This window comes from Anguilla rostrata, chromosome 15 (genome assembly GCF_018555375.3).
Source record: "Anguilla rostrata isolate EN2019 chromosome 15, ASM1855537v3, whole genome shotgun sequence".
Taxonomy (NCBI): Eukaryota; Metazoa; Chordata; class Actinopteri; order Anguilliformes; family Anguillidae; genus Anguilla; species Anguilla rostrata.
Window position 1 is genome coordinate 21812847 of NC_057947.1, and position 15576 is coordinate 21828422.

The 15576-nt window shown below is 39.7% G+C and overlaps 1 protein-coding gene across 1 annotated transcript; it reads right to left on the reverse strand.

Annotated features, from left to right (window-relative positions):
- Nucleotides 1-6346: 6346 nt before the first annotated feature.
- Nucleotides 6347-8714, reverse strand: c1ql2 (complement component 1, q subcomponent-like 2). Its single transcript, XM_064311346.1, has 2 exons — nt 7731-8714; nt 6347-7088 (listed from the first exon to the last, which is right to left on the reverse strand). The coding sequence occupies exons 1-2, from the start codon at nt 8310-8312 to the stop codon at nt 6909-6911; spliced, it is 762 nt and encodes a 253-aa protein (XP_064167416.1). The 5' UTR covers nt 8313-8714; the 3' UTR covers nt 6347-6908.
- Nucleotides 8715-15576: the final 6862 nt, after the last annotated feature.

Sequence of the window (15576 nt, forward strand, 5' to 3'; positions counted from 1 at the left end):
GATTATAGTCATTATTGAAATTAATTTAAGAGTATATTACAGCATGCCGCGTGTGCCAGTAATGTGTCATATTCAATTGGGCTGAACCAGTTCGGCTCAGAAATAAAGTATATTCAAAACAGCACCAGGCTTATGCTAGTGAACGATGACATTCCACCAAAATGTTCCAAGGGCACAGTCTTAACTCTTGGACACTGAAGAAATGAACATGACACCTGACAGTTTCAGTCTCACTGACGTGAGATGGGCTAATCACATAACAGAGATAAAGGTTCCTCATCTCCACTCCACACCATGATCCCCTTGGCTTTTGAATATATTGGACCTTCTATGGATGAGAATATGCAATATAGCCTTGACTGAAGATGGAGACATATCCTGAAGACATGAAAACAAATCACAAGTAAAACAAATGCTCAAGCTGATTACACCGAGTACAAAGATATAAAGGTGGCTGAGGGCAAATATTTCTGCTTACAGGTGAAAGTATCCATTGTGAGAATCATAACTATATTCATTTTTTATTATATAAACCTCTAAACAATAAATGTCTATAAATACACATTTCTGTAGCCCCTATTCTGAAACACCACATTTTTCAAATATTATTTACATTAAAATGTTGGCAGCTGGGAGAAACGAAACGCCCTTAAGTAAAATTAGTCTTGTGCATTCACATTTTATGAGCAATCCTGAAATAATAAATAAATAAATAAAATCTGTCAGTCTGGTTGACCTTTGTTTCACCTGCAGGACAGCATAACTTATCAGGGGACAAGAGCAAACTGCTCCTTGCCCTCCAAGCCAAACACACACCAGCCGATCAGGGGTAGGTGTATTTCTTAATTGCTCTGAGAAGATGATGTATACTTGGATGGCTTGGGGGTCAACTGAGGTCTCGGTGAAACAGAGGGACAGATGGCGCATACCCACAATGCACCTGGGCAGTGCCCGCCATCTCCCTGTGCTTGTCACAAGGCTGACGGGCGCGTGCAGCGGCTGCCGGTCAATGGGCACGTGTCGACGCCCGGAGACCGCCCAATTCAAGCAGGAAGTGATAGGGCGTCTGTCAGGAAATAGCAGGCTCCATTACCGATATACAGTATAAAGGTATGTCTTTTTGGTATCAAGAGCATATACCCAATAATGAAAACCTTGGACATATTGGCATTTTGTAGGATTAAAACAAGGGCTGTGCATGAGGAACCAAAGTGTTCTATGGAATTTAATGAGTAATACTTTGTGGGTGGTGAGTCGTGTACAGGATGCTGTATTGAGTATGTGCACTCTGGCTGAATTGCTTGCAGTATACCCAGCTGTAAGAGAAGCTAGTGTGTAAAAACGTGCTACTGTAAATCAGATCACGTTCATCAGTCTCTACCCAGAAAATAAATGTTAACGTGGACTGAGCCAGCAATGCATATAATGTATATGTTTGAATACGGTGCTAAAAGTAACCTAAATAAACTACTTTTAGACTTGGACACCGTAAGACATATTACATGTCTGATAGCTGTATTTGCTGGACCTGCATCAGTCCTGCCTTGATCCCCAAACCTTACATGCCTGGTGTTACCTGAGATATCTACGTATGGGTTATAATAAATTGCATGGAGTAGGCCTGTAGTACTTCTTGTTACCTACTTATCCTGATAAAAGCTAAATTGTGGCCCAGGAACCACCGCATCTGGGTTAGTAATCTGAAATGTGCAATTGTTGCATTTTTCCGTTAAATGTTATGCTGAGTAACACAGTGATTTATTTACATGCTCTCTATAATTGCAATGGGGTAGAAATAGCTGGAATTGTAAATACAACACCTGGACTGTTTTCTAGTATTGACTTCCTCACATATTTTAACTCAGCATAGTATTTTCATTATTTAGGAAAAAAAAACATTATTCATTACATTTTTTTTCTGTGCTCACCTTTCACCCGTTCAAAACAAGTTTTCACTCTTTGCATAATGGCTTTTACCAGCCAGTGCTAAGATGATGCACAAACCTCACTGATGAAATGTAGCACTTTACGATGTACACTAGAATGTTCAGTAAAGTTTATTCTGAAGGCCATGGTTCCTGAACCACACAATGGGTGAGGCTATTATAGGCTGTCAGTCATTGACCTGTTTGAACAAACCGCAAGACTGCTCTCACAATGTTTGATTCAAATCAAGGAGTCACTGATAATGTACTGTAACGCCACTTATTTGTGCTTTAACAAAGACCCATTTTCCCATCAAAAGTTGAAATGTCAGTGTTTTAAAACATTTGAATAGCTTTTAAAAGTACATATGCTCTAATGGTTGTGCTTTTTCATTTCAGTCACTTCAGATTTGTTGAGACTTTTACAACATGCTGTAAATATGTTCTCAAGGCTTGTTCTCTCTGTAACTGCACTCTGGGTGTAAATTATGCCTCTTGCAAATATAAGTATCTGTCATTATTAAAGCGTGTTTGTTCATTGAACTACATATGAAGCAGAAATGTCTAATCATGTAATTATCAGGGCAGTGCCAGTGTTGGTTCCTAGTTTGAATCTTAGTCTGTGTTGCTGTATTCACACTGTACCTTGAATAACTGTTTGGGAAGCACATTGACAATGGTAAAAGCTTCAGTCATTGTTGACTCATCAGAGCATAAACTCAACAGGTAGGTGGTAGGTAGGAGGTAGCCCATCAAAATGTGCTTTTTGTAGAGACTGAAGCTACTAGGAGGTGGTACTGGAAGTGAACCTGCAGGAAGTTTGTAAATTTTTATGTTCGCTGTTTCTGTTCGCACAGTGGTATGATACAAACATTAGTCAGATTACAGTAAGTAATTTAGTAATAAAAAATGATTACTGACTGCAGTATGAAAATCTTTAAAAAAACTGCAAGGACTCCAGGTTCACAGGGTTTCTGTTATGCAGATGAATAAAACTATTTTACATTTGAAATTAAAGCCAGACATATTTTTGTATAGAATCTGTATGCTTGCTTCAGGGAAGGGTGCATTGGGGATTCATTCACTGGGCCACAAGGCCAGCATGACCCTGATACACTGCCCTATACAGCAGGCCACAATGAGCCCTGCAGGCCAGAGTAGCCCACTTCCCAGAATTGTGTGCCCAGTGTTAAAAATCACAGAATGATATCTGCATTGAGACAGACAATATTTTTATAAAGCATTCTTTGCACTCTTTACTCATTCTAAACACTGCTAATACTGCATTCACAAGAACACCACTCGGGCCCACCTCTCATACTGAATATTTGTCCTTTGACCCCAAGTGAACTCATGACAAGATGGCTCTTGTGTTGTATGAGCAGGTATCTGATACATTTAAATAATGTAAATGATATCACCCCATATAATTTATTTCTCATTATAATTAACATTTGTTTCATTAAAAACAACAAATTGAACAGTGAAAGTGAACAAAAATAATTCAATCTGCTATGGAGCTTGCCTGAATCACAGTAGCTTACCACACCAGCATTTCCCACACTTAGCAAACTTTCTTTTTACATTTTTGCATTGAGGCATTAAGGCCAACACATTCAATAGCAGTTTAAGAGAAGGACTCCTGTTTTCACTATATACTGTGTCTGCATGCTGCTTTAGGCCCTGTAAATCTATCTTCTTATTTTCCCTCTTGCTGACCCAAAAGCTCTGATTACTGCTCGTGAACACATGTATCCTGGAGAACGGATCCCTCTTTACTTTGCTCTCTCACCATACGGCCGCAGTCCCCCCAAGAACATGCAAGCGGCTCCTGGTCTTTTGCGTGTTCCCAGATCAAAGCCCCTTGTCTTTGCTTACCACCGTGCATCCTGTTCTGCATCCTTCTTTATCTGTGAGCGATTGCCTCCTCCTACGCGGCCCCTCATCTCCCGAGATTAGTTCACGCTGGCAGACTGCTGTTTTTGTCCTCTTGCCCCCCCCCCTCCCCGCCCAACACACACACACACACACACCCCATTCCCACCCCATTGCTAAATGTCACTGTCGCCTCTTTCTTGTTCCCCAGTGGTAGCATGAACGCCCTGGCAACATTAAGACTGCACAGTGCTGTACGGTGTGCTAATATTTTGCGCAATTGTGTAATATTGCATTATTCTGACAATGGAAAATACTGTATAGTGGCAGAATGAATACCCTGGAAAAGTAAAAACTGCACAGTGCTGTTTGGTGAGTTCATCATTGGGAAATTATGTAATATTTTGTACTCTTGAAAGTACAGCTCTCTGAACAAAGCATGCCTTGCCACTACTCTCATACCAAAAACACACCCTTCAGTGTTTCACTCTGAGTTTTCCTGATATTAGGATGTTGTGTGAATTTCTTCCTACAACCCATGATTTCTACAGCTCTGTGTTCTGCACATCTTGGCCTTATTCTAAAATATAATTGTATGTTAATGTATAGAATTGTTTCTTTTGAAAATTATATTTAGAGTTTGACTCTGAAGTCTGCTGATTACATTTCTATTTGAGCATCAGCAAATACTCTTATCCAGAGTAACTTACTCAGATTGTACATAGGCCTGCAATCCATTTATATAGCTGGATATCTTTTTGAAGAAATTCACATTAAGTACCTCGCTCACGGGTTCAACAGACGTTCCCCAGGTGAGAATTAAACCCACTACCTTTGAGTTACATGTCTAGTTCATTAGACACAGTACTACATTATTGCCCTTGACATTGTGATTATTGCTGTTATAAATGTCATCTGGAGTAATTAATATGACACATGAGGTTGAAAATAAATTGAAATTATTGCCAAAAATCATTATGAAATTGATTAGTTGTGGTGTTGTAAATCAAAAGGTTAAAAGTGTTGTAATCATGTTTATGGGAGGTAAATATATTTACTATAAGGTCTATTACTATATATGAAAAATATATCTTGACTAAACTATATATATATACATTATATCTCTAGACTATCTAGATCTGGTTTTATTCCCAAACACATGAAAAATCCATATATATCAATGCATAGTCATATTTCATCACAGTATCAAATATTGGTTTTCTATAATTGCTGTTTAAATGACTGCATTGTGCAAACAGTACTGCAATCCAGAGCCAGGTGGAAGCCAGCACCTACAGTAATCACTTAGAGACACACAGTCTAGACTGCCTGTTTAATTAGCAAATGTTTACCACATGTGTCCCATATGATTTTGTGGATTTATCCACTTCACTGTTTGTCTGCTAGGCTACCGCCATTGTTATCATTATTATTTTCTAATAACGCCTTCATTTGGACATACGGATAATTGACATAATGGATTAGACCTTTTTTCGCGAGGGCTGTTGTGACTTTAATTAGTACCCTGGCGTCTCTGCGTGAAATGGGGCACTTTGTTAAGGTGGTTAAACCGTCCTCCCTCGAATGATAATGGGTGAACGCATAGATCATTGTCAGGGCTATGTGTCACTGCAGGCCTCTCCCGTCTCAAAGATTCATCAATCCATCATTCTCTTAGCTGCTGACAATCTCCGTGACACCTGCAACCGCTTCAGCATCGGAACAGAGGGAATGCGGGTCCATACGAATACAGATTGGCCCCAAAGAACGTAGATTTGTACATTTAACGTAAACAGTGAACCTAGTGACACGAGATTTGTTGCCCTTTCGCCAAAGTGAAGCAGATGGTCTTCCAGTCCTAAGAATAGTGTGGATTATTCTCTACTGCCGCCGGGCAGAATCGAAGTGGCACCACCACGTAGCCGACAGCGTGTTGCCAATACAGAATATCAGCCTTGTTCAATTTCTTTAAAAGAACGTTTATTTGTTCATGTATTACGGTGAAAAAGATCCATCCATCCATTATCTATACCCGCTTATCCTGGACAGGGTCGCGGGGGTGAAAAGACCACTGTCCCCAATTAAAAGTATTAAAACTAAGAGTTTTCAAATATGAATAATTAATGACCCTTCTCTCGTCAGATTGGGGCACAGTTTTGAATAGCTGAGGTTAAGCCTGCTTGAGATGATATTGGTTATTTATGTGCTCTTTTTTGCGCATGTGGTAGCCTATTAAAGTTAAGTTGAAATGGACGAATATAGGTAGGTATAAGCCGACTACAAACAATTTTGCTTAATTGCAGCAACCTCGACGCAAGTGCACTTTTTGAATTGCTCTCATGCGCTATTTTCAAATAGAAACCAAAAATATATAAATACAATAAAATAAAATAAATTATATATGTATGTCTGTGTGTGTTAGAACACCACCTTATGTTGCCATTTTTTCTTTATTTTTTTCCCCTTTATTTTGGAAAAACTAGTTAGCATTTAGCCTATTAATACTACCATATCCCTATACGCCCATGTGGAATAACACAAGGTACTTTATTAAAAAACATAATATTTATTGAAATACTTATTTGTTATGGACATCGTGTAATGGAATAAAAGAACATAAATGACATATCGCTTAGTTAACATTTGGACCGTGTAGAGTAAAAGGATCAGTGTTAAATTAACTTTGAGAAGCCAACATTTATTCTGACACGTACACGTGATCCCTATTGGCTTTATTTAAATTCCTTTATAGCTATTTTAATTAACACTGAGCATTTTACTATGTGGAAGAACATTAAACATAGGTTTTTTGTCATTTATCTTCTTACTTTAACTTATTTTTATATTCCTCTTCGATACACATATTTATTCATATATATTATATACGTATTAAATACATCACAGACTAGCCAAGCAAACATGATCACATTCAAACAAAATGACCTCAAACGGCTATGTCTTCTTTTTAATGGTTATTTAATGGGAAAGAAAACCCGGTGTTTGTCCCTTCTCCACAAAACAAAAATGGACATAACGCATCTTAGCAGTATGCCTGTTCGGGGACCGCTGTTTTAATTGGTAGAGCCAGGAATATCTGCGTGTGTCCGTTTAGTCGGGGTACAAAATAAAACCAGAAAATGTGCTGTACTTGTTGTTGTTGCCCCCGTGAGCTTTTCCGCCGTCCAGTTTGACGTATATTTCGTCGCCAGAGTCCAGGTGAAGGACCACGCTGTTGCTGGCATAATCGTAGTTCTGGTCAGCGTCCTGGGCAATGGCGCTTGCACGGACCTGTGGAATCAAACACACATGATTAAATGCAATATTATAGAATCGCTATAGCGTTTGCGTTTGGCATTGAATTTATGGATAGCTTTCAGAAGTGAGCCAAATTAGCTTTACAATTCAGGTACACTCTGGTGGTAGGGCCATGGACCACTCGTGGTAAAATAAATACCAACTGTGTGCTCCCAGATAAGTAATTGGCGCGTGAAGTAAAATGAGGCTAAGCCCCTGGCCTCGTCAGTGGTGACACTGGAAGATTATATTGACCACCAAAACTCTCTCCGTGACACATACCTAATAACGAATTAGCCTTGCTTCTTTGGAAGGTTCACAATATGTACTGAGAGAATGCACTTACCACGCATCCAGTTAATGTACTGACGAAGATGGGCTCACTATAAACTTAATAGGCTTTATCCGTAAACCTAATAGTACTTTGTGTGTGTGGGGGGGCTATTACCCACTATCTACAAGCTTTTCTTCTGTCACAAACCTATGCAAGTATTCATTGTGTGGAGAACATTCACGTTGGCTGATTAGTTCTTCACCCTCAATTCCATCGATTAATTCACACTCTAAACCGTGTTTCTATCATTTTCAAAATAAAAAGGTTAAGAAGCAACATAGTATATTTGACAATTAGCCTACCTGTCCGTTTTTACAGAGATCTGCCCACATGCTCGTACCGTCACCCCCTCTCATTAGCACATGGTAGGTAAAGAAATAGATTCCGGACACTTGACACGTGAACTTGCCGGTTGACGGGTCGTAATGGTTCCCCAGGTTCGTCACCACGTCGTCGAACTTTAGAACTTCGTATCCTTCATGGGGGTTCTTGAGACCAACATAAAAAGCGATCTTTGTGCCGCCCAACACCGCGCTAACGTCTCCAGTTTCGGTCCTCGCTGTCCCCGAGGTCAGCCCGGGAAAGCCAGGCTTCCCTGACTCTCCCTTATCTCCCGGTGGTCCTTTTGGACCAGGAGGACCTGGTTCACCCGGCGGACCTCTCGGTCCAGGTTTTCCCGGTCTTCCCGGTTCGCCTCTAGTCCCTTGAACAAACGATGGAGGCGGGATGGCACTAAGGTCCTGCATAACTTCCATGGCGGTAGCGCTGGGCTTCGGGTTGTATGGATCACAGATCATTCGGCATGTGCCCATCATTTCATAATGAGCCGACGTCTTCGAAGTTTGAACCAGAAGGGGTATTGCTATAATAAGAGCCAACACCATGACGACGCCCACTACAGCAGCAACGAGTCGCTTCCTCTGGAGAATCCGAGAAGCAAGCCCCAAAAAGTCCGCTTTGCTTTGGGAAGTAATGGTGAAAGGTTTTGTGTGTCTAAAAATCCCAACAGAAAGTGGACGAAAGGGATCACTCTTTCTTCCAATAAAACAAATTTGTTTTAACCTCGAGCCTTGTTCACCTTAGGCAGTTTATGCAATGCCACTATCACTACGCTTCATAGAACAAACGTAAGAAATATTCATCTTGGCATGGCTGAGCGCGTGTTGAGCTTCGGAGCTGAGCACAGAACCCTCCGAGCGATACTAGCCCGTCTGCGACAAGGCGGGGGAGAAGGGAGGCGCTGACGTAACGAGTTAAGGGCAAAGCCAGCTACAATTTGGATTACGATTGAAACAATAATCATGCAATCTTTATGTATGAATTACAAATCCTCCACTATTACACCTGAGAGAATGTTGAATCAGAAAGCATTACAAATAATTAAAGCTTCTTGCTCAAGGGTGGTCTTCAATGTTTATTCTCATATATTCTTCGTGAAAGACTTTTTTGCGTGCGAGCGTTTTAAGTATATGTTTATCAACATTGTTTTGGTGAAACAGTGATACTGACAGCAGATTTTCCTTAATAAGTATTGTTGTGTTTGTATAATTTAACTTGGAGCTACAGTTCTCCGCCTGTTGACAGCGGGACTTTGGGGATGCGCTGTCCTTTCAGCACCATGATCTTGCGCTTTTGTACGGATATATCCATGAATGACGTGAAGGATATTTTCGCTTCCAGAGCTGTCCAATACATCCAGCTTAATACATTTCACTGTAAATCTTCTTCAGTTTTTACGTTGCGCATTGGCTAAAATGAAGTTACAAATGATTTAAGACCGAGTAACCAGTAATTTGGATTAAACATTTTAAAGTGGACAGTTACAGATATTGCTGCAGTTTCTTTCCAAACTCTTCCCACCAAGACTTACCGAATCAATCAAGTTTTTCTTTTCTTATTCCTTCCCTAATCTCTGACAAAGTGATGGTTTCACGTCTGTTACAAATCTGTTAATCCTTATCTTCTAGAGCCGGGGTTTAACTTCTCACACCCTGTCTCAGCAACTAAGCTACCAGCTAAAAAAAAAAAAAAAGTTATCTTATTCACAGTCATTCCTCTCTGGAAAAAGTTTTCATAGAACTAGAAGGTGCTTTAATGCAATCTGTTGAAGACATTACAGAATTCACCCATGGGCTTTATTACAGACAAATTTGTGATTAAAGATTTGATCATTTGTTTGCATATGGCGTAATCACGCTGAAATAATCAAATGTCTAGCAATTATACATTTAGACTTTTTAATAAGACCACCAATGTGATGCAGACTTGGAAATATTAATATTAACAGCATATTTATGTGAATCCCTGGGAATATTCCACACACCTTAGACGTATGTAAACTGAATTTTAGAAACATCTAACCACACAACAATGAGATCTGCCTTGATGAGATCATTTAATATTAAATCTATACATCACCCAAAAAACGAATCTTTTTTTCCCAGGGGACATTTGTCATGGAAGGCCAAATGATCTGTTGTATAAACAAACATATAAAATTGACATGCAGATCAACGAACCCCAACCACCAAAACTTTTCCAAATAGAATTAGTGTGAACGTACATCCACAAATTCAGACGGGAATGATTAAACTAAATAAAATGTACTTGTTCATTGTAATTTCCTTTTGTCATAACAGGAGGCATTTTCAAAGTCTCCTGGGTCTTCTTCTTTCTCCTGATGCATAATGTTATGCCTTCTGAGAATTAACAGCTGGGTAGGGAGACTCATGCCTTGTGAAGCAAATAATTGAATCATATTTTTATAGTTCCTGCCAGTGTTTGGTAACATGGTATTAGGCAATGATTATAGCACTGGTCTCTGGCACAGAGTGCTAAGTGTTTCAATTTGAAAGTGGCAAGAAAGGTTCTTTATCTCAATGGTACCATTTAGAGAGAGAGAGAGAGAGAGAGAGAGAGAGAGATTGGGTGAGCAGTAAATGCATATTCATGCATGCGGCAAACAAAATTAAATGAAAAAAACAGCTGTAACTTGCCAATGTCTGGAAACATGCAGAAGGAGTACAATAGCACAAGAAATTGGATCAAAATTCCAGTTTATGGAAGTGGAAATTGCAGTCTCAATCGCCATTCCAGATTATCCCATGTTGACGGGGCTCAGATCTTGTGATTTAGGGATAATGTCTGTGTCATACTCCTCTAACCACTGTATACTATATGGATACCCCTTTCTGAAAAAATGTCAATATTGGATGAAGATTATTACTACCATTTGCTAATGACTGACATCCAGAAAGCATTATAAGTGTATGAGTGCACCCAAGCCATGGCAGGATGATGCATCCCATGCTACTGCAGAACCACCAGACTAATTCACTGTCAGAGCATTGCTGCGCTTCAGTTTTATCACTGCCTAACATTAACCTCCTCCACGCATGCACATACCACCCTAGAAACTAGTATTTTACCAATGTTACTTGCTCTCCTGCTGTGTTTGCTTCCTCTCATCTTTTTCCCTCTCCTCCTCTCACAGGTGCCAGTGTTTAACCCTGATTATCATGCCTATTTAACATTCCTGGTTGTCTGGGAAAATCAGGCAGCAGCCTCTGCTATACCCATGCAGCACATTGTTTTGTTAGTTGGAAGTACTTCTGCTGTGGTTTGCTTAGTTTACCTTTTTTGTTTGGGGAAGAAGATCTGGATGTCCAGTTTTCACAACTTTATTTGTTAGTTCAGTCATCCCATTTCATGTTTTGATTAGTTTAAGGTAAGTCCTGGGTCTGTAGTCCCATTGGTTGGCAGAATACTAATTGTAAGCCTAAACCTTATACCTATGCCACCCTAACAGACCTCAAGTTGAAATATCCACAGTAGTACACTTTGTCAATCCCTTTTAAGTTACAAAGGTCTCTCAGATCCCCGTCAGTCTACTTCTACTGTCCATTGTTCATTGACATTCATGAGCAATGCTTTGTAATTTATTTTGGTTACTATGCTTCAAATGAGGACCATATGAGACTGAAAACATCAAGTGGAAGACTTTATTCTTTTTTATCATTGAGTTATTTATTGCTGTTTCTCACCCTCTCAAAATAAAATCGTCTCAAAATACGCACATGTAAAATATCTCTGTCTCACATCAAACACAGTAGTAATAAAATCTTCAAGGATTTCATGGCTGCTATCCAAGGTGATTTTGCTTGCTGCGGCCACTAAAGAATTTCTGTTCTCTTAAATTCAGTCTGATAGGATCTGAACTGTTTATATGAAATGTAAACTGTAACAATTCCGTTGTCAAGAGCACCAAATCAAAACAATTGATAGACTATCTATGTGCCTTTATTTATAGCCAACACTCCGTGGGGCTGTCATGCATGTTACGTTGCATATGCCTGCAATTAATGTTGTAATGTAATGTGATGACTGTGACTTCAGGCATAAAGTAGGTCAAAGTCAGACCTATTTTAATAAACATCAACATTTTAAATCAAATGTTATGGGACATGTCAAGGCTGGTAACCACAGTCCTGAGATATCTCTACTAGAGTGCTTATCTGCAAGAAAAATAAAAACTTTCAGAAAATATGCTGACATCTCCCACGTGCATTAGAAGGTCAGGGCAAAAAAATGTTCAGAACTCAGAAGAAGCTGCAATGGGTTTTGGGAGGCTGTGAATGTACCAGTGATGGTCCTGACAAAGTACAACAGATTCATTGCCCTAATGGGAGTCGCAGGCCATCATGAAAGCAGGGGGAGGCTGTATCTACTTCGAGACTGTTGGTCAAATTAATATATGTATGATCCAATGGCGCTGTTTTGTGGCTGGCGGGAGGGGGTGATGTCACAATGGTGATGTCCCAATAGCCAGCTGTGAGGATGCTGTGCCTGTGATCACATCAGGTTGTTAGGTTAGGACCCCATGAGGAAGTATTAAGATGAGGGAGGAGTTTTACAGAGCACCCAGAATGGTCTTATATGTTTGTCAGTTAAGGAGGGCTCAACAGTGGGGACCTTTGCCATGAGAGTAGTCTAATGTATACATCTGAAAACAGCATACATCTCCATCGAATAAGTTCTTCACATTTTGCGTTTAATTCTTACAATGTATTGCTTTTTAACAGAAAAATTAGCAATGTGCATGTATGATAGCGTTATTAGTATGGTTACATATGAATCTGTTGAAAAATAATTTAAAATAGCAGAATTTAGAACTCCTATTTTTTAACAGCTTTTTATACCTTTTTTCCATATTTGTGAAGTTGTACTCTTGCATGTCCTGCAATATCCATTTTCAGATTAAGAAAGTTTCGAAAATTCATAGTTTAGTCCTCAGAAATGAACTGGTCGCTGCTATCTACTGCTTTTTTCCACCCTCTGTAGTCCAACCACTGAGCTGCGTGGTTAAGTCAGGTGGACTACAACTTCCACTGGAAGGGCTCTATCTTGAACTCAGCGCAACGCAGCGGTAAACCAAACGCAAGTGGCTAGATTCAGACAGACTCAGTTGTCGTTTCCCCGTCCAGCGCCTGCGCTGTTAAAATAATAAATGCCTGTGCACCAATGTGGGCGTGCTGGTCTTAAATGAGATGTGGCCATGGTAATTGTCGCCGTATTGCTATTTTTATGCAGCTGAAAGCGTTTGCGCAGTTTAGTTTCTATTTTAAAGGCGCAATATTTAGTAACGTGCCTACATAAGCAGACGCGACGCGCATACACCCTCATGTCTGTTACACACAGAAGGGCACGCACAAATATTTATAAAAATGTCAAGATTGCAGTGTGAATGATTATTATTGTGTATATCAATAATACTCAATAAAAATACAACTTGTTATAGTGGATGGTCATAATTTAGACACGAATTAGACAATCGTAGTAACGAAGAACAACATTGATTATGGCTCATTTTGGAACAATGGCTATCCATTAAAACTGTGTCTGATCGTATATACTGCATGAATTATCATTCAATTGAAAACTTAAGAAAACACGCACTTCAGCCTAATAGAGAGAAGTTTGGAGAACTAAAATGTGCTTCAGATGTTTGTATAAGGCAGGTGTAACATTACGTTACAGCCCTCAAATGGCCTGAATATTCTTTGTGGCGTGTAGTGAATTATATGCCAAAATTCACGGATGTCTCGGACACAAATAAGATGCATTACAAGACTTTAGAAGGCGTGATGGTGAACTGAATGTCAAATTAATTAACCGAAATAGACTAGCAGCATGGGCGAGGAGGAATCAGCTGACAGAAGAACTTCAACGTATTGCAACGTTTTTCAAATAGGCCTACGGGAATTCGCTGTGCATGACGTTTTTCTCGATACCGTTAAAAACGAAGATTAATTAAAAATTCAGTTTTAACCAATGATTTTTAACGCATTTTTTATTAGTGACCAGATATCCATATTTTTATTTTCAATTAAAACTTTGCTGATTTCACTTGTTACTCCATAACTGTACAAAACGAATTGAAAGTCTAATCAAGAAAAATAAACCATTTAAAAATCAGAAACGAAAACAAATTTTCACAACATCACACAATTAATTCAAACAGTTTTAATGGACTCGCACAAGAGCAGATAACTAACTTGCCTTAGAGGTAATTCTACCTTTTCTAAGTTTTGCGAAATCGTTATATAAGCAATCCGCCAAGAGTCAAACGCAGGAGGCTTTCAATGGAATGGAAGATGACACTGGTTTCGCATGTTATCCCTAGACACATGTATAAATGAAATATGCTACTAGGTCCAGCCCTTTTTAACCTTGCCAAGGCCTTACTGTGCGCTTGAACAGTCCGCCGTGAAAGTAGCAGAAGTTTGTTTGGTCACGCCATAACTGCGCTTGCGCATTGTGACCATGCGCTGAAACAGTTAAAATGAAGCCCGAAGACGGCAGATCAAACAGCGGAGTCGCACTTTGGGAAATGAGGGCGAAGATTTCCTGCAAACTGGTACCCTTTATACTTATCAGGCCCCAGTCAGACCATGCATAAGTGCTTTACTTAGACATGCTACCAAGGAGACTTGAACAGCTGTTGATGCCCCGTGATGTGCCAATTAGGTGAATGTTTAATTTCCGCCATCTCCTGGTGTTTAGATCTGGCCTGTTTTAGACCTGATCTGAAATGTGTGAAGCAAGGGAACCAAGTGCGTACATGTGTATGTGTGTGGCTGTGCACAACTTTCAATCAGTGTTTCTGTGTGTGTGTGTGTGTATGTGTGTGTGTGCATTTGTGAATCCAGGCACTGCCCTGCCTGTGAAGCACTTCTAAAAATCTGTCATCGTTCACACACTCACTTCCAAATGATCACACTTCCAAACTGCCCTGCGAGCAACTGGGGGCTTTAAAAAGGCTGAGTACCACTCTTGTCAGCATTGCGTTTTATGTGCAACACCCTCTCCTTGAGATATAAAGGGCTAAAGCCTGAGCAGACCACAGAATGTGCTAGATTTGCCCCTTGGCTGGCACAGCATCTGACTGGGGTGTTGATCGATGATCATGTGACTGACGTGCACTCTTGCTGTGCTCTGAAACACTGTCATACTCGGGCTTATCAGAGCAACGTTGGAAAGATGTATAGTAATCTTACAGCAAAAGCAGGCTCAATTATGCTGCTGGCTGATCATATCCTCTTTCAACATTTAACAGTGAGAATGATCAGGCCTGCATGTAAAACCTTTTACCAGACAGTCTCAACCAAGATTAAATGCTTATCGAGGTTTTAAATGTTCATTGACATTTAAGATTATATAGACCACTGTCAAATGCTCATCAACTAAAAATAAGGATGGTGGATTCACTGACAATTATTTAATTTAAAATAATAATTACTTTCCAAAGATCAAACGGAGTGTATTAGGAAGAATATTGGATGGAAGCAGAGACAGATCCAATGTAGACTGGTGATGTAGTTTTTGAGGTAAATGTTCAGTTTTTTCTGCAAATTTGTGTAATAGTACTGTTTGTGGTTTTAGTGTAACATTGTTGCAGCATTTTTGTGTTGTATTGTAATGCAGGCAGTCAATTCCTATAGACGTAGTCCAATTACATAATAATATAAAAAACCAACAAAACCAATAAGGCACAATACAAAAACAAATGGGATGAGATGGGCTGTGGGTAATGGCCCTGTGGTAAACTGGGCGTACACTTTCACATCGAGCTGCCTGACATCAGGTGCG

Excerpts from the sequence above, each read along its gene's own strand:
- c1ql2 (XM_064311346.1), bottom strand. The coding sequence starts at position 8,312 with ATGGTGTTGGCTCTTATTATAGCAATACCCCTTCTGGTTCAAACTTCG. Across the intron at positions 7,089-7,730 it reads ATCTCTGTAAAAACGGACAG|GTCCGTGCAAGCGCCATTGC; the intron begins GTAGGCTAATTG and ends TTGATTCCACAG.